Below are 19,346 nucleotides of genomic sequence, written 5' to 3' on the forward strand. Positions count from 1 at the left end.
TCAGGAGGAAGAAACATCAGGACAAAACATGGGAGTGGCAGGGATGGTGAAATAGCAAGAACAAATCTGGGATCAGAGAAACACGGGGTTAAAAAGATGGGGGAGAAAGAGGCTATAGGTGGTGGTCAGGAAATAACATGGTTGAGGAGATTGGGCAAAGCTAGAAGCTTGGAGTGGAAAAAAGACAAGGAAATGGGGTGAGTGAGAAAGGCAGAGCAAGGCTAAGGACAGAAAGAAAACAGAATAATAGGAAGGAAAATGGTTGTGGGGAGGGGAACAGTGGATCAAGAAGCTAGGACTTGAAATAAAGAGAAGAGGGAAAGATCTTTGTGGGTGGAAGGAGATTGGGAAGGGGCTTAGAAACAACTTTGCCCCAAGTTTTTAGTTAAAAATAATACTTTAAAGGGATGGAGAGTGAAGAGTTTCTTGTTTGTTGTTTTACTTTGTGAGCATCTTTCTGGGAAGCCCTGTTCCGCACCATGTTGGAGACGGCTGATCATAATCCATTCAGTGCAGTGCAATGAATGTTAACACTTCTTATCTGTAAAGGTAAAAACAAGAAGTTGAGTAAAAATAGGGAACATTTAGAATATAACCAGGTGATTATCCACATTCAGTGGTTTTGTTCCACAATTTGATGTTGATCAGTTCTGTTCAGGATAGCTTATTCTCTTGGGTGCTGCCACCTTCTATACTTTGTGAATTCACCGTAAAATAGATTTCCAGACTTGAAGGAATTTCCTTGTGGCCATTTTTTTGTTTCCAACCTGCCAGCCTCAGGGAAAAGTGGCACCTTGTGTAAGAGGAGTTGGTTTTTGGTTTAGGGGTATATCCATGTGCACAAGGATGCTTTCACTAACTTTTTTTAGAGGAACTTAAATAGTACCCTTACTAAAGCAGATTTTCACTTTGCTGTTTGAATACTAAAAACCTTAACAATTTTAGGAATCTAAATTTAATTCCATCTGTGAACTTCCCACTGTTTCTTAATTTGGAGTGGCTATATATTCATTCCTGAACGTGGCTTAATGTGTGTTACTTCTGTAAGCTGTAAACAGGAAATAAGTTATCTTGAATGCTGTCACTTCTAAATTCTTTTTTTGCAGAAAAATACTTTGACATGAAAAAGAATCAATGCAAAGAAGGCCTTGATATATACAAGAAGTTTCTGACCAGAATGACAAGGATTTCTGAGTTTCTCAAGGTTGCTGAGGTAAAAATCCTGGTCCATCGACAGCTTTGTCATGGCTGTTAATGACAGTATGGTGCAAATGAGAATTTTTTGGAGAATAAATCAAAATAATGATCAAGTTTCTGCGGTTGTAATGCTTACCTTGGAGTTTGCCAAGGAGCCATTCACAAAGAGGAGCAAGGGGTGTTGTTGCAGACCCAGTTTTACGAATAGTTCACTCAAGGCAACAGCTGCTTGTGTGTATATTGGCTGAGATCATAGGACATTTACATGGGCTTTCTCCTCTTATGTATATACTCTCTGCTTAGGAGAAATTGGGCAGCTTGCAAACAAATAGAACAGTGAAATGCAGTATACAAGCAGTAACGAAAGAAAAAAATAATAAAACCAGGATTTCACTGTCAAACTGGCTCTCCCCCTAGTGGTCCCTTGTCTCACCTCTTTTGGAGTAGTATTCCAAGCAGGGTCTCTGAAGATCTTAAGGTTTAAGGTAGGTATATGGAAGAAGGCTGCGTTTCTGGTAGCTTGGTCTGGTCCCCAAGCCATTTAGTGCTTTAAAGGTTAGAACCAGCATTTTAAATTGGTCCTAAGACCGAACTAAGAGCCTGTGCAGTCAGCAGAGTGCAAACTTATGTTCGAGTTGCCCGTCCTATTCTGGACCAACTCCAGTTTCTAAACAATTTTAGAAACATGCTGTGTATTGCAATTGTCTAAATGGGAGTGTGCTTCAGTAGGAATAACAATGGCCAGGCTGTTTCCATTCTGGTTAGTCTGAAGCTGAGGAAAAAGGTGCTTGGAGCAACAGAGGTCACTTGTGCTATTCACAGCAGTGCTAGAAGCATTTCGATTTTGTGCATCTGATCCTTTGGAGAGGTATAACGCCATCCAGAACAGGCTTCAGGCCATGTACCACCACGTTTCCTATGTCTGATTAACAAGACGAATCTGGGTGTCATCTGTGTAGAGGTGACTATGCTATGCTAGTCGCAAAGCTGCGGCCGACCCATCGCGACCCCATGGACAACATTCCTCCAGACCTCCCTGTCCTCCGCTGTCCCCCAGAGTCCACCTAAGCTCACACTGACACCTCAGGCCAAATCTCTGGCTTATCTTTCCCAGTGAATTTGTGTCAACATGATACAGTATGTGTTATGTGAATGGCCCCTTGGCATCTTTTAAATCATGTATATATTGTTGTATGCACAAGTATTTCATGCTTGTGTGCTCTGACCTGTAAGACTGTGGTCCTGTACAGTTTACAAGCTTGTAAACCGTCCATCACCCCCCCCCAAGGGAAATTGGAACTTGCTGTTCCTTACATAGGAATGGCTTTATAATGCATTTAGGGTTAGCATTATCCCCACTATAGTTTAGTCTCCCATCCCACCCATTCGGTAGAGGCTTCTTCATGACTGACGGGTCATTGCTCTGTTTTTAAATTTGAATGCCAGGGTATCAGTATTGAAGGCATAAAATGTGAGGGGTTGTAAGCGTAAAAGAGAATCTACCCATCCCCAACCAGGTGCCCTCCAGATGTTTTAAACAACAATTTCCAGGTTTGCTTACTATTGGCCATGCTCACTGGAGCTAAGGAGAGTTGGAGGGCACTAGGTTTTGGAAGGCTGGTCTATACCCTTATTATGATTTCAAGCTTCTCTTTCCCTCTGCCCCACCATCCTTAAAACTGTTTGTTGCCAAAGTATGTGCATATGTGCTTCCATCATGCCTACTGGGGAGAGAGTTAAGTTTGAGGTAGCTGAAATGACCTTGTGCATAATGATGACACTAAAAAAAATTGCTTTGGCATCTGTTTTCTGGAATCTGAATTCTCTGCTCCAATCACTTTAGTACCAGAGAAAGCTTGGTTCACACTATCTATGATCCTAATATGTGGTCAGGGCCTGGGCACAGAAAGCTCGATTTTATCAGTGTCATTCTCCCCCCCCCCCCCCCCCCCACACACACTGTAGCCCTCAAAATAGTCAGCTCATTGCACTAAGAAAAAGTCCTCTGGCCCACCTTTTTGGCTTATACCAAAGTTCTTTGTAGGTTGCAATTTTTAAGCTGTTTTGATGGCAGCATAAGAATGTGTGCAAGCTTGCAGCTCTGCCAAGAGCGCAGTTCCAAGGTCACACACAGCCTTCGGGGGTTCACCAGTAAACCTGCTTTGTCAATGCCCCTCTGCATATGACTTTGTCAGAATAAACCATCTCATTGGCTAAAGGTCATTTCTGGTTATCATAATCATCAGTGATGTCAACCACTTCATTCCTCAGATATAAATTTTTCTAACCCTCAGTGTGTTTTCTATGAACGTCTACCAAATAACAAAGGACCACAGAATTGAAAAAACTACAGATTTGTTTTGGCAACACCCTTAAAGAAAATGATTTAACAGCCTGTACCCTGGCATTCATTATATTACAAATGTATATTGCTCACTTGACACATTAAAATAACTCTTTTCTCTTTTTCTGTTTGTACTTTTTCTTTTATAATACAAAAATATGCAGACTGAGTTATGTTGAACTGTCATGAATAATCCTTCCCTTCATGATCTTGCCTTCAATGTGCTTTTTTCATCTTGTCTTTAGCCAAACATGCTTAAGGCCTATATCTTATTAAATCTATTTGTTGTTACAGCAAGTGGGGATAGACAGAGGAGACATACCAGATCTTTCTCAGGTAGATGATTTTATGCATTTGTCATGCATGTCTCTTTTGGGCTTTCATAATCAGGAGACACTGGTGTAATTGTGAATCCTTGAACTGTAACCATGTTCTTCTATGGAAGTTCATTTTTTAAATGAGGTTTGCACCTCCTGGTCTATCCATCCTTCACCTAACGTTCCTTGGTGTTGGATTATACCTTAAGGCAGTGGGCACCTGAATTTGAAATCTGTGGAAATTTTGTGATAGTGGCTCATTTATTTATTTATTTATTTATTTATTTATTTATTTATTTATTTATTTAAAGCATTTGCATCCTCTTGTTTTTAGTAATGTTATAATTATTGTATTACGTTTATGCCCAGTTTTTCTTCCGCTTGTAAGGAGCCCAATTCTTATAGTAAGCTTGTTGATATCTGTACCTGATTGCAAGATGCCATCTCAGGATGATAAAACTTTATAGTGCATTAGCATGTTTATATGGCTTAAAGCAATAGCTGCTTTCAAGTTGTATACTTTGGAACATAGAGTAATTATTCATAAATGTGCCATTTTTCCTTGTGCTTTTTTCCATTGATGGCAGCTCAAATGAGCAGTCTCATTTAATGAAACGATGGAACCCTAACATACCATGCTCAGCACTTAACACATTTTTGGTGATAGTGCAGTTGAGAGCTGCTGGCTTTATTCAGTTGCCTATCATTGGACTGTTGTAAACTCATATCATGGGAACTGGTGCCTTGGGAACATTACATTATTTGCCTTGAGTATCTAAAAGGCTACTGATTGGTTTTGCAGGCACCAAGCAGCCTCCTTGATGCATTGGAACAGCACTTAGCCTCGTTAGAAGGAAAGAAAATCAAAGACTCCACTGCTGCAAGCAGGCATGTTTTAATCCTTTTTCGTGGTTGGTACTGGATGATGGGTAGTGCTTGAAGCTACTTCAAGTACCTGCTTGCATATTTGGATCTTGAGGGGCTTCAGATGTTCCACAGCAGAAATCTCCAGTTGAGGTTTTGATACCACCTGAAGCAGAGCATAATCTGAATACCTGCAGGCTCCTCCCACTGTCACCCTGGGACGAGTCAGCACTGGCAGACATTGTGACCATCTAGTCATTTTTTTTTCTCCCTCGCACCCCTGGCTTCCTTCTGTAATGCCTTGCCTGCTGAAGAGATCCGGAGCTTTCAGGTTGGCACAACTGTTTTGTGATGACCTCTTGCTTGACCTAATCAGAATATTGCAGCAACATGGATTTTGCACATTTTCTTATGGTCAACATGACTGCCTTTGCTGGAACTTTTTGAATAGATAGTCTCAGTGCTGAAGAGCCCTAATCTGCCAAGTTGAAGGGGCCTAATTTATGCAGTTCTGAAACAAATGCTGGCTGATCCTGCTTCTGCCTTTCAGTCACCATGTTAGTTAACCAAATATCAATGCATTTTTGTGCCATGCAATGTTCCAGATGTATAGAAGCTGATTATTTTGGTCCAATACTAACTCATATTGAAGGCTGTGCCTGCCTATAACCTCAGGCCAACCCCAGAGAGTTGCAGGGGATGGTGCTCTCACCTTGCCTTCATCACTGCTGGAGCCCGAATGGAAGGCATTCATCCTCAACCTTTACCATGAAGGTGAATGCATATCCCTTGTAGGCCTTGGCACCTACTAAGTCAAATGAAGCATGGTTAAATAAAAGCATTTTTAAAAACTCACCATGTAATCTATGCTAGACTAGTGGCTAACATTATTTTGCTGTGCTTCACTCTGAAGTCCAGGAGACTTGCTCCTTGGAGTAGCTTGGTTTTAAAATCATGCTGGTGGATCATGCTCCATTGTTAATAAACTCAATCCTGAACAGGGACAGCCAGAACATAAGCAGCACTGGAAGATGTGGTAGCATCTCTGTCCTGTTCAGAGATGAGAGAAACACTGCTTTCTAGCTTATATTCAAGAGTTTATGAAAGAAATGTGTTCTGAATGTTTAAAGTTTTGAATAAAATGGAAGAAAGCATTGTTGCACATCTTTTATTATCAAGTTATCTATGTAACTGTCAGGTTTCCTACTGTCAACTTTCCCTAGGGCTACCACTCTTTCCAATGCAGTCTCCTCCCTTGCAAGCACCGGCCTGTCACTCACCAAAGTAGATGAAAGGGAAAAACAAGCTGCACTAGAGGAAGAGCAGGCGCGTTTAAAAGCTTTAAAGGTGCGCATGGTTTTCTTGCTTCGGTCTGACATCTGTGTGTTTTTCTGTCTTCTGCTCCGTAGTGTTTAAACATGGGAAGTGTGCTGAGTATACACAGTTGCCATGGTATCGAAGCCACAGTCAGTAAGTTGCGGTGCATGCTGGCAACCATTGTGGATTTTCCACCCATGCAGAATCCATGGTTAATTTTGAGTTGTGGGTGGTTTGTTAACAGCCTACCCTTCACCTGATTTACACATCATTATAAGCTGCAGCACCTGCCCACAGCAGTTTGAGTATTCATAATGGTGACTGGCATGCATAACAACTTGTGGCTTAAAATCACCTTGAATAACTGGACCATGGCAATCATTTGAACTAGCCCATTGGGGCCTAGCTGGCAAAGCTGGATTGTTTCAAGATTTCTTTTGAATAATTGGTGGGGAATGAGTCAGCTAGCACCCAAGATTTGGAGTACAGATGGCACTTGTGAGTGATGAATACCGCAGCATTCCTAGTTTCTAGGCCTGTAGACTGAAAGTTCTGTTAAGTGTGAGGTCTTGGTTCAAGAAGACAATACAAGTTATTTAGACTATTGAGGCATTGAGACATAGTAGTCAGAGTGGGACTCCAGAGGTCCAAGTTCTAGTCCACCTCATCCATGAAGCTTCCTGGATGACTTTGAGCATGTCCTTCAGCCTAAGCTACTTCACAGGTTTGTTATGAGGATAAAATGGGGATCAAAATTATTTAAACTAGCTTAACTTATTTGCAGGAGGTGGCAGAATAAATGAATAGATACTGTTAGCTATCATTGGTGTTCCTGGGGGAAAATCATGTTCACAGGTGATGGAAAGCAGATCCTAACGTTACTGTGTTGCCAGAACCAATATTGCTTAGCAAAAGGACAGTTTTCTTTTGTATAACTCTTTCAAACCTCTGAAATCATGGCTGAATACAGAAGGAGCAGAAGGTGGAAGCCTCTGGTTGGTCTTGAGTGCAGCAAAGGAAAATCTCAATTTTTCCTGATGGTTAGTTGTACTTGTACAGGTGGTTTTCAGTACCAGGTTCAGTACAGAGCCTCTTAGCATGTGGAGCCATCCCAGTTTCAGTCCCTGGCATTTCCATTGAAAAGGAGATTGGGGAGCAGATGATAATCACATGTGAGAGCTTGCCTCTGCTAGTAAATACTGCTGGGTGAAATGAACAACAGAGTACCTTCCTCAATACTCATTCTCCTTTAGTGCATCCAACCGCTTTCACAGTTTGTGTATAAATATATTTTGTGTGACTCACTTATATACTGCTGAGGGTGATGAGTTAATAAAAAAAAATCTTTGCATATGGTTTTTAACTGAGATCTACACTGACATCATTGCTTGAGGGGCTTGTTCTACTTCATCTTAGCTATAAGAGCAAACCTTATTTCTGGGGATCTGATGCCAGTTGCATTACTCAACAGGAGCAACGTCTAAAAGAACTTGCAAAGAAACCGCATACCTCCTTAACAACAGCCTCCTCCCCTGTATCTAATACAGCAGGGAGCATAATAACTACACCAGCCATTGATATTTTCTCCACACCTAGTTCTTCAAACAGGTATGCCTCCATTTTTTACCCAGTAATAAATATTAAGGCAACATACAAGTCAATCAAAGTAAGATGCAAAATGCAATATGAAAATAAAATCCAATGCAGGAAAGTAACAGAATATAGCTGTTGGGCAGTATGCAGTGCTGTTGCTCTGCTTAGGCTATTGATAATAGCTCTAGGTTAAGTGTCCCCTAGTGCAGTGGCAAAGCATGTGCTGGTGTAATGGGTTGTGCAAGGAAGCCCATCACACCAGCATAGCCTGTTGGTGTTGCACAGGAGTTACACTATGTCAATGGTATAAGCAGAATGGCAGCTTCTGATATTGCTCATTAAAATTAGACACCCTGGGGAAATAAGTCGTTTGTGTGGAGTCCCTTTAAGGAGCTTGTTCCATGACCAGGATTTTAACACTGAAAAAATGCCACCTCTCGCTGCTACTCGGTTTGAATGCTTCAGCAAACTTTATCCCCGGTGTACATCGTTTAAAAGTGTTGTATTTGCTGCTACAATGGTTGAGAAACATTTTTGGTAACAAATTAAAATGAAATGATAGCTCGAACCCAAGGAGTGTTTCTGTTTCTCTAACTTCCCTTCAGTAACATATAGAAAGTTCTGGCACTGAGGGACCTTCTGGAAGCAGTTTTGTAATGCACAATTGGGTGGTATACTGTTCCGGGGAATAAAGTATTTCTTCACATTTTGGGATTCCCGTGAAGTTGAAATCAGTGCCCGGTGGCTCTGCTTGCATTTCTCTGTCCATAGTAGTCTCATACAGTTTGGCCAGTCTAACAGAAGCATGACATCATTGCTTAATTCACTAATGGTTGCCCTCATCTGTTCCTGTAGCACGTCAAAGCTGCCAAATGACCTGCTTGATTTGCAGCCAACCTTTCATCCGGCTGTGCATCCTATATCCTCTGCTCCTCAAGTAGGAGGAACCTGGGGAGGTAAGAAACTGTTATATCCCAGTTGTGGTCATTGCATAGCCGCTCTCACCAATAATACAGTTTTACAATCTCAGCAGTACTTTCTCACTGCAATTAATCAGACTTTGCTCAGTGTCTGGATCAGATAATTCATCAAATCATGGTTGTCAGTGTAGCTTTTCTGTTACTGTTCAATTTAACACTAACCATAGTTGATCTTTGTTGGTAATTATTTTATTCTCTTGTGAGCCTTGAATACTGCTGTGTGGCAGAAAAAAAATGTATTCCTTTGTTCTCTGAACAATAACTGGAAAGCACAGAATAGTATTTCAGTATGGTGGCAGAATAGCTTGCCTGTGTAAAACTGAAAATGAAAAACAAAGCCGCAACAGAGGAGGAAAGCTACAGCTTTTTCTAGTGATTCACACTGTGTTTTAGAGGATTATCTGACCAGTGCCAGAGGCTTAAGTGTACCTCAGAAGGTGGTGCACCCTAATTCGTTATGCATTCTTAAGTTAGAACATTGGTCCACCTACCTCAGTGATGTTCAATCTGACTGTCAGTGGCTCTCCAGGGTTTCAGACCTGGGGCTTTCCCAGCCATATCTGGCAATAAATGCAGAGCTCTACAACTAAGCTGTGGTCATTCTCTGTAGCTGCATGTGGAGAATGAAGGGCAAACTGAAATGTTGATGTTTCAGTGGTTTACTAGCTTTCTGTGCTTTTTAACAGAAAAAAATCATTTTCAGTATCTTACAGCATTTCAAGAACAATAATAACCGACTGTCTAGGTCTGTTAAAATACTAAAACATAAACAATATGCAGTCCTTGCTTAGCACTGATGAAAACATTAAAAATAAGTGGGAAACTATCTGGAAGGTTACTGCCAAGTAAAAAGCTGCAATTGAAAAGTTTATGCTCTGTCCTGGGAGAATCTAAGCAATTGAATATATTTTAATGGGGCTTCTCTTTCCCCGCCAAGGCTATAGGAAAGGAAGTGTTCAATAATGATTTTCAGTCATAGTTGAAAATGGAGTTAGCTGTGTCATGGAGCCAGTTTGAATTCAGTGGGCTTAAATTTGCCTGATGAAGTATACTGACTTGTACGTCCAATTCCAGAACAGAGAAATTAAAATTTGTGCTTGTCCAGGAAAGTGCTAATCTCTCCCTCACCTGACTTGTAGTGAGCAGAGTAAGCCAACCGAAGCAAATAGGGATGTCTGCAACCCCTCTCCCTCGATGTGGTGTAGCTTAGCCAGTGTTCAAGTATTAAAAACATAACTGGTGCTTGAAATGATATGCTGCACTGGTGCTGATCTTTTTTGCAAGAGGAGTGTCTTTGCTGCTTTTCGCTATGCAAGACTATGAATGTGATAACTTAAAGGATGAGCAGAGAAGAGAAAGCATAGATTTTTTTCCCTGTCAAATTTCTGTCTTCTAAGAGCTGTCAAAGGGCCCTTGCTCATCACCAAGCTAGTATGCTCCCTGCTTCTTTCATGGAACTTAGACTTTGAAGAAGTTAGAGGAGGTCTGGCAGGTTTTCTCAACTGGGACGGAATGAAAAAAAATGTGTTTAAGCAGCAGACACTTTCTGTTCAATGAATATTTCTATCAAAGAGCCCTTTCTTTTCTTGCTGCCTCTCTATATTGAGAGGCTATGCATGTTCTGTTATATGAAGTTAAAAGATATTATTTAAATGTTTTATAATAAATTCTGTCCTTATTCCTTTATAATTCACTTATTATCTCTACACTTATGATTCTAAAGGAAAAATGAACTTTTTTCAGTTCTCAGAATTTTCTTTGCATATTTAATCTTTCTGTACAATGTGTAGTAAATCAAGTTTTCCAATAGAAAACCATAAAGATTTTAGTGGTAATTAACATATTAACTAATTTCAAGAACATTGTTCGACACCTAACCTTTTAAATTTAATTCAGAAGACCCTTAGGGAGTCTTACCCTCAGCAGCTAATTGACCTTATGACCACCGCTCCAGGTGGAGGTGTACAGTACAATTCACATTGGAAAATAACAGGATTTCATTTTGGACAGTATGGAGAAGGGCTGGTAACAGGTTAGAGAGAGGCTTTCGCATAAGAATGGAACTGCTCGCAAGAGGCCTTAGTTTCCTCTTGAATTGCACATTCATTCAGTAATACAGTTGTCATCTTTCCGTTATATATAGTAATGCACTCATTTGGACCACTTTTGTTTTTAATCCTTGGTATGTCATGTTCGCTCTTATAGGCCCCTTATCTGTGGACATGTCCACATGAGCAGACAGCCTGCCATGGCTTATTTCCTTCTACCCCAACTATTGTACACAGATACAAACAGGTATCTTATAGGCATGGCTACCATTTTGGCTGTCTACTTTACAAGCCTACAAGATACTGTGTAGCTTTCGAGAAGCATTTGGTTGACACAATTGCAACAACTTGTTGCAGCTTATTTATGCCATGGTGGACTGCAGTGCGTGCAGGTGGACATCTTGAGTATTCCAGCTACAGCTGCAACTTGTGTCATCCAGATTCAGCAAGGAGGAATTCTGTCAGGATTAAATAACGAAGAACCCATCATCTGTGCTAGGGTCATGTGATGGTTCTTTAACCCTCACACAACCCACCACTGTCAGGTTCAGACAGCACAACAAGCTGCAGTGTCAGCTTTAATTTTCAGGGTGGCATCCAGAGACACTGCAGTTTGCAATTGTGTGCTCAAGCTGCAAGCTACCTTGCAGGCTAGAAAAGGATCAGTCATGAGGGCAAGCATGTTTTTATGGTAGCTACTTGTACTTGCATATGATGGTTGGAGGAGAAGTACCAGATTTAATTCTTGTAGCTAATGCTGTATCCTTGCCAAAGTTATTATTGCTAAAATTATTGATAAACTGGAGTAAAATCTTATGAAGATCATGATCTTGCCACTGAAGGAACTTCTCTTAGAACACAGTGAACTATGTTTCCGTTTTCACCTTGGCATTTGAGAAACTTGTTTTACTTAAATGAACCCCCTACAGCTATAGTTGGCAAGTAGTTTTTTAACATGGGCTATATGCTGAATTGAGCAAGGGTCGTCAAAATTAGGCTCCTTTGTGAGCAGGAACTGCAGAGAGAATCCCCTGATGAACAGCAAGAGGCTTTCCCTGTGCAGCTTGGCTGGTCCTTCTACCAATCACTGAAACACCAACATCATTGCTGCTGCTCACATGGAAGAAGGGAGGATTTAAAGAACCCCTGGCTTACACCTTGGTCCATACAGGATAAAACAGTTGAGGGATATAATGAGTTGTAGCGTTCCAGAGAAGAAGTCTGTGAGGCTGTGACTGAGCTCTTGATGTGCTGATTTATAGTAGTTATTACTGCTTCAGGGCTCCCGGTTAAGTGCTGTATGGGCAGCTAAGGGTACAGTTCCATGCGGTTTTAAATATAAGCCCTGTAATTCCCAGCACCTCCAGCCAGCATAGCTTGAATGTTCGTATGCTCAGAGGAGAATGCAATAATGAATCCATGAATTGAGACATGGTCACATCTAATACAAAGGGTGTTCTGCAGACAGAGACTCGGGAAACCCCGTCAGGGATCTGATAAAGGAGGCACTCGTTCTCAAACACCGTCACAATAAGCTTGCTAAAGTGTCAGGGAAGTCTTCTTTGATTACAATCAATGTAACATAGAATAGCTGCTGACAGTAGCATTGAGAATGGATGCCTACAAAGCATCGTGCTTCTGCACAAAAGGGTCAAGTTTATTAGGTACATTACTACAGCATGCTTAACAAATACAAACCTGTGAAGACTGTCGCAGTCCCGATGTTGCTGATTTCTAATCCAAGTGCAGCTGAAGACTATAACTGGATCAACCTATACTGGGGGTACGCCCAAGGCAGTAACTTGAATGCTGCCGTCTTCTGCCAACTCTACTGGAATTCCATGTATCCCATCCTTGAAGCACCTTTTCCCAGCTCCCACTGGGATTCTAATGTTATAGCAACCCTGGCAGAAACAGTTCTTTAGCTAGATCCTAAATATGATCTCTCTAAGTCTGTAGATTAAATTTACAGCATGTTTTAAAACAGTAGCAAGGAAACACCTTTAGTGTTTTATACAACTTATTGCGACAAACAAGTTGGGAGATGAGAAAGTAATAAAAGCGTATTAGCATAGCAGAGGATTTAAATGAAGTTTTGAAGCTGGGCAGGGAGGAGACTGTGTTGAGCAGATTGTTCTGTATCAAAGCTGTTCTCTGGAATGTTTTAAGCTGATTCTGTCTTCTAGAGATTGCTATTGAGATGAGATCCTTTTCAGGAAGTATCTGTAACTTTGTAACCTAGAGAATGCCAGTTAGTACTTGCCTACTATCTATTTAGATTAGATTAACCTTTCCTTATCTGTAAAGAAAGTATAGTATGTGCTTAGGGTGGAAACTGATAATATTAAACAAAATGAACTTCTTGTTTTGCTTATGCTGTCACTGATTACTAATGTACAGCTAACTTTATTCCCCCCTCCTTTTTCTTACTCTGCCTGGGCCACACAGATCCTTTCACTTCTACTGCTGATGCTGTTGATGATGCCATTCCAAGCCTAAACCCTTTCCTCACAAAATCTAGCGATCATCTTTCTGTCTCCTCTGATGTACTACCCACTTTCACTTCTAGGACACCAACTCATGAGATGTTTGTTGGTAAAGTAGTGTCTGATTGGCTTCTCCCTTTCTCTAATTTTACCTGGCTGCCTTAGGCAAACTTAGGATTTTCAGAAGTAGAAGGGGGAAACCCTGATGAGCCTTTATGTAAAGGCAAGGTCTCGTTTAGTCTGTAGCCAGATGTTGGTCACTATCCAGTTGATCTACAGCAACCAGTGCAGAGGTGTGGGAAAGAGAGGGGGAGCTTTGCCTTCCTTGCCATCCCAGACTCATCGGTATCCCTACTATTTGACAGGTAATCTGAGTGATTACTATACTTGGGGTGGTTTTGCCCTGAACCTGGACAAACTTTCTCTGTATTTATGTCAGCCACAGCAGTGCTCATCTAAATGAATCATGTTAGGGAGGCACTGAACAAGCCGCACAGCGAGTTGTTATGGGTTACACACAGCCCGTAAGGGTAGTCGGTCTGTCCAGTTGTCAGTACACAGATCTCCCTACAATTAGGATTCAAATTCCAGGCTAGATGTGAAGTGACAAGTCTGTTCTCAGAAGCCCAGATTCCAAGATTGCCCCATCATGCATATGATTTAAATTTAACTTAATTTAAATAATAAACTCTTTCTGGTTCTCTAGATCACTTCAACCCATTTATTGAATCAAATCCCTTTGTGACAACCAAATATTCATCCACTGTTCAGCTCTGTCACTTTACTTCAGGTATAATATACATGCCTTAAGGGTTTTACACTTCCTTGTGCCTTCAGAAGTGTAAAATGTGGCATTTGCTGTACCTTACTGTATTTGAATAGTATAACATTTATTACCCTTTTTAGAAATTGTTACAAGATTGCCTGTGTGTATGTCTGTCTGTGTTAGAAGTCACATAAACGTAGTTCTAACTTAGCACCCAAAGATTTGGTTAAGTAAATAGAGTATGTCCTGTTTCTTTCTTTCTGTAACATTCCTTCTTTGCTCTTCTGCTTCATATGCCTTTATTAGATTCTTTTTGTGGTCCGCAAGCTTACTCTAATGCTTCCCATTTCCGCAGTGAGTCCTCAGCTGTAGCTGGTCTATTTGGAGGTAGGTAGAACCTTTTCAAGCCCCAGGCTCTTCAGTTCATCCTGCAGAGTTGCGTTCATGTCAATTCCAGAAATCCTAATTGGTTAGCACCACCTTCTGAAAGCATGTGGGTAGAACTGAGTCTCTGAAGAAAAAAAAAATCTCTGATCTGGTTACCAGAATTAAGGTTTGGAAGCATGTTGTAGGATTGCTTGAGTTTCCCGTCACCAGTCCACATTAAAAAAAAAAAACCTATTTAAAACCTCAAAATAAGTTCAAGGTTTTGTTTTGGTTTTGGTTTTTTTTAACATGGCCTTGCCCTGAAGGTTTGCAAATACTGATTTTTAAAAATTGGCTTTCTCACTGTTAATATTTCACGTTTTGGTCATAAGTGGTTGTCGATCACGCTCTTCTAAAGCCTGTAGGATGGGGTGATTAGCTTATCTGTCCTTCCCTAATAAGTAACTTAAAAGCTGCTGCTTTAGTTTTCATCTTGAAAACATGTTTTAGATTTATTATATTTGTATTATTAGACTGCATTGCATTGATACCCTGCCTTTTTTCCTCTTGTGAGGACCCCAAGAGAGCTTGCACTGTTGTTCTCTACTCCATTTTATTCTAACAACAACCCTGTGAAGTAGATCAAGCTGAGAGTGACTGAGTTGGGTTGCACATTGGAGAGCCAATGTGGCGCGGTGAAGGACATGGGACTGGGACTCAGGCAATCTGGGTTCTAGTCCCCATTCTGCCATGGAGCAAACTGGGTGACCTTGGGCCAGTCCCAGTCTCTCGGCCCATCCTACCTCACAGGGTTGTTGTTGCGGGAATAAAACTGAGAGCAGGAAGAGGAGACTGATGTAAGCCCATTTGGGTTCTTCAGAAAAGAGAAAAATGGGGTACAGATCAAATAAGAGCCCACCAAGGTACCCAAGAATGCAGTAGAACTGAAATGGAGCAGGGACTGAAAATCTCCCCCAGGGCACCATCAGAAGGTGAGCCACAGGCACTGCAGAAGCAGCGATAAATCCTTTGCCAGTAGTGACATGGCCAGTGCTGGTATGGGGCAAATACCATAGCGGGGGTTGTTGGCTGAACAATCATGAGCTACATCATCTGCCTCCGGGAACTCCGTTTCCCACAAGTGCTTTGAGTCTGAGTGCTTTCAGCAAGCTTGCTAAGTAACGCTTCAGAGCAGAGGCAGAAATCAAGGAAGATAGCATTTGTCCAGACAAAAGCAGGCAGAGAGTGTCCTTGTACTGGGTGGTGGTGGGAGTGTCCTCCCATGGGTCACACAGTTGTGAAAGGGAACCTTCAAGACCACAGCCATGAGGCTTGGACAGGACTCCTGAAAGCACAATTCTATAGAAGTTAAAGAGGAACTGTGCAGAAGCCATTCCCTTCAGGAATGCACAGTGCAGGTAGAAAGACAGATCACACCAAAAAGCTCAGTTCTAAAATGCTCTGAACAAGGATCTCTACAGCTAATACATGAATTTGTTGTTTTATTATACAACTACTTAACAAGGTACAGAAACCACAAAGCACTTTCATTTGGGCCTAATTTCTGTACTGGGCTCAGTCTTTCTGCGGTCTTTCTGCATGAGCATGTGTGCACATGTATTGCCCTTGCTCAGAGTGGTTAATGGTGTGGGAAACTGCTTAGCATAGCACGTCCACTTGAAATAGTGGCCATGCAGCTGTTTGGAAGTAGCTACCAGAATGCTAGTGATTCAGTGTTGAGAACATAAGAATGCCTTTGATCTGATAAAAGGGCTGTCTGGTCTGTCTCGGGATGTTCACAAGCAGGATGTGATGGAGGTGGCCATCCCTGTTTGTTCATAACATCTGGCAGGCAGCAGCATAATGCTGTATTTTATTAATGTTCAGTACATTTGTCAGTTTCAGTTTCAGCAGATGCCAGGAGCCTGTGTTCTGGTGACCACTAAAATCTCTTGTGGTACCAAACTATATTACACTTTGTGTGAAGTACTTCCTTTGGTCCTGAAACTACTGTCAACATGTTTCACAGGATAATTGCCAGACTCTAATATTTAACTTTTAGTATTCTCTTAGAATATGGAGTTCATAAACTTCAGTCCTGCCTCTTTGCTCTTCTTTCTGAAAAATGGCTCCTGTTTTTCAGTTTCTCGTTGTAGGAAAGATGCTTCAGCCTCTAATACTTTTAGTACCATTTTCTGTACTATCTTCAACACTACCAAAAAAGAAAAGAGGAGGCACCTGGAGTGACATGCACTCTGCTAGATGTGGGAAGTCAGTGTGTTTACACACCACAATTATATTTGCCTTTTCTGGTTCAGTCCTTTTTCTTACCATTCCTAATACCAATTGTTCCATTTTCACTGCTGCATCAGACTTATTTGATCAGGGATTACTTCTAGACTATGCAATGCGCTTGCCATTTTCAATAAAAGGAAAAGCACTGTGTGTATTGCTTTAACTCTCTGCCTCAGGAAACTGTTAGCTCTTGTATTTCACATGAATGATGTGTTGTCGTTCCCTACACATTCAGTCATGACACTGGTGGCCATAGACATACATGTATTCCCACTGATGGCATACGGATTTCTCTAAAAAAATCTGTACATTTTTATCAAGAGGCTTGGTTTTGTAAAAGGCAAAATGTAGGTTGTATAAGCAGCTGTAGGTTGCATATAATTGGTGTCAGGTGTATATAGAGTTTAAAACATGCTCTTGGCTCATAGCTGGTGTGTGTTTATGGGCAGTTAATTCAGAAGCTCAAGATTAAAAGTAGATGTGGTCTACTTTGGTCCTAAATCTCACTGATAGGTTTGTGGTATAGCAATTCATATTCCAAGGAATTGCTGAATTTGTCAGGGATGAGGATTGGTGGAGAGAAGAAAGTCAGGAGCACCATTCTGTAATTTGGAATACTTCTTTAGAACCTACTTTCTGCAGCTAATAGATTGCAACAAGAAGCTAGAAATCTGTTCTTAGATAGTATAGCAGTATCAAGATAGAGTAATTGCCATGCTGTTTTGAATAATTTTGCCTTTTCTATATTAAACGTATATTAAAGACTGGAAATGAGAAACATATTGTGTAGAACCTTGCATGTACAGGGACTGCATGTGCCAGGACAGGTAGCTTCTTTCAGGTCTTTAGTGACTGAAGGTGGTATTTCACACGAAAATGTTTCATATCATAATATGTCCTTATATATATTTAAAGTTTTTTTAAAAACTAAATTTAAATCTATGAAATCTTGAAAATCTTTTAGAAATTCAAATTTTATAAATCTATTGATTTTATATATTGGGTGTGTTATTTGTGGTCATTTTGCTTGCTTTCCCAAGGGCTGAAATGAGCTTCTCAGAAGCTCTTGAAAGCTACATTCTAGTTTGTGTGTGTGACCAAAGGCCAGGAGGCTGAAGCCAAAATACCAGAGTACTGTGGCTTAAAGTTCTTACTGCCCATAACTAAGCCTTAAGAGAGGTGTTACAACTTTTCGGAATTAGTGGGGAGAGGGAAGGTTCATGAAAGCTTAGGAAGTTGCCCGACAATTAGTAGTTGGTGCAAAAGGGGCTGCGGCCAGGGAGGAGAGAGTATGGTCAACTAGAGAATGCTAGTGGACCAGATGGAGACCAGGTGGCAGAATGGTCCCTAATCATGATGGTTACCACCCTCGTTTATGCCTATTCCGTCCATGACACCGGTTCTATATGCAACATGTAAATGTATTGTTTTTGCATCATGGACTTTCCTCTCAGGTCACCAAGCTATGCAGTTCCTGCAGACATCACTTCCAATGTTAGAATGAGCATAATCCTTTATGGCTGTAAAATTACTCCTTGCAAAGAAATTGAGAGTTCACATATACTGCATATGAACAAGTTTAATGTTCTTTAAATGTTTTTCTGTAGGGTTCACACCATCTCCTGTTGCTCCATCACAGCCCTCAGCAGGCCTTAATGTTGACTTTGAGTCTGTGTTTGGAAACAAAACTTCAAATGTCCCAGTGGATTCTGGGGGTAGGTATTTTAAATAACCATTCTTTAATAAGATTCAGAGACTTTAAACATCTCACTGGGTAGCTCTTTGAATGCTCTGACGTACTAAATACTAACAGATTCCTTCTGGAACAAGCTTTTGTGGCCCACTTTATCAAATGCTGAAGCCTTTTCATACTCTGTTGAAGTGGCTCTTAGACTGTGGGAGCTTACGTTGCAATAAATTTGTAACATCCCACAAGAATTTTTGCCGCAGCAGCAGACTAGTTCTCTGCTGCTTTGGATCCTGCAGTCTGAGAGAGCATAGAACTTCCATCCCTTCACTGTAGTGTGTGTGTGTGTGTGTGCATATGCACATGCTCCATTTTAACTTTTTAAAATTTCTTTTGACCTAAAAACCTAGCGGAAAATTTCTTCTAAGGCACTTTCAGCTTTAACACACTTAGAATAGTAAAATACAGATTTTAAAATTATGCTGAAAAGAGTTCCTTTGCTCTTAATATTCCTTGGTGTTTTTTAAAGGGTTTGATGAATTAGGTGGACTCCTAAAACCAACAGTGGCTTCTCAGAATCAGAGTCTTCCAGTTTCCAAAGCACCACCTAACAAGTTAGTACTGGATGATCTGGATTCATCTTTAGCCAATCTTGTGGGCAGTAAGTATTTTTACTAGATACATTAACATGCCAACTTTTAAAATCTTCTTTGCTTGCTGTTTTTTAACAAATGAGTTACTTCCAATGATTTTCTTGTTTTGTAACAGATTTGGGCATTGGAAATGGAACAACTAAAAAGTGAGTGTTTTTAATGACTTACTGATCTATAAGTATATTATCACAGCCACTTTGAATGGCAAACACATGCTCTTGAGTGTCCTGTTGAAACTGATAGGGCCAATGGAGGTGTCTGCTTCCACATAGGAAAACAAACTTCTGACTTACCCTCTGATTGAAGGAAGCTGTAGATAAGCAAGTAGCCCTTAGGAATTTCAGATCTGATCCTGTTTTGCAAGAACCAGTACACTTCAGAATTCTAGGCTAGCCGATAAGGTGGGGACTGTAAACCCTCCCCTCCCCTCCCC

At 40.9% G+C, this 19,346-nt stretch overlaps 1 protein-coding gene across 10 annotated transcripts in view; it reads left to right on the top strand.

The window, feature by feature from the left end:
* The window catches only part of PICALM (phosphatidylinositol binding clathrin assembly protein), an 83,327-nt gene that overhangs the window by 45,502 nt on the left and 18,479 nt on the right, over window positions 1-19,346 (top strand). For 3 of the 10 annotated variants that reach the window (XM_044442577.1, XM_044442579.1, XM_044442578.1), the window contains exons 7-17: window positions 1,107-1,213; window positions 3,836-3,877; window positions 4,661-4,746; window positions 5,946-6,069; window positions 7,511-7,647; window positions 8,488-8,588; window positions 13,109-13,255; window positions 14,219-14,299; window positions 18,181-18,288; window positions 18,790-18,921; window positions 19,029-19,059. In XM_044442577.1, the coding sequence (XP_044298512.1) occupies window positions 1,107-1,213; window positions 3,836-3,877; window positions 4,661-4,746; window positions 5,946-6,069; window positions 7,511-7,647; window positions 8,488-8,588; window positions 13,109-13,255; window positions 14,219-14,299; window positions 18,181-18,288; window positions 18,790-18,921; window positions 19,029-19,059 (1,096 nt within the window). Of the gene's footprint in view, window positions 1-1,106; window positions 1,214-3,835; window positions 3,878-4,660; window positions 4,747-5,945; window positions 6,070-7,510; window positions 7,648-8,487; window positions 8,589-13,108; window positions 13,256-13,852; window positions 14,186-14,218; window positions 14,300-18,180; window positions 18,289-18,789; window positions 18,922-19,028; window positions 19,060-19,346 lie in introns of those variants that run through there. The other 7 variants (XM_044442581.1, XM_044442582.1, XM_044442580.1 and 4 more) reach the window with 6 other exon arrangements.

Source organism: Varanus komodoensis, unplaced genomic scaffold, assembly GCF_004798865.1.
Source record: "Varanus komodoensis strain SLA01 unplaced genomic scaffold, ASM479886v1 scaffold4, whole genome shotgun sequence".
NCBI classification, from domain to species: domain Eukaryota; kingdom Metazoa; phylum Chordata; class Lepidosauria; order Squamata; family Varanidae; genus Varanus; species Varanus komodoensis.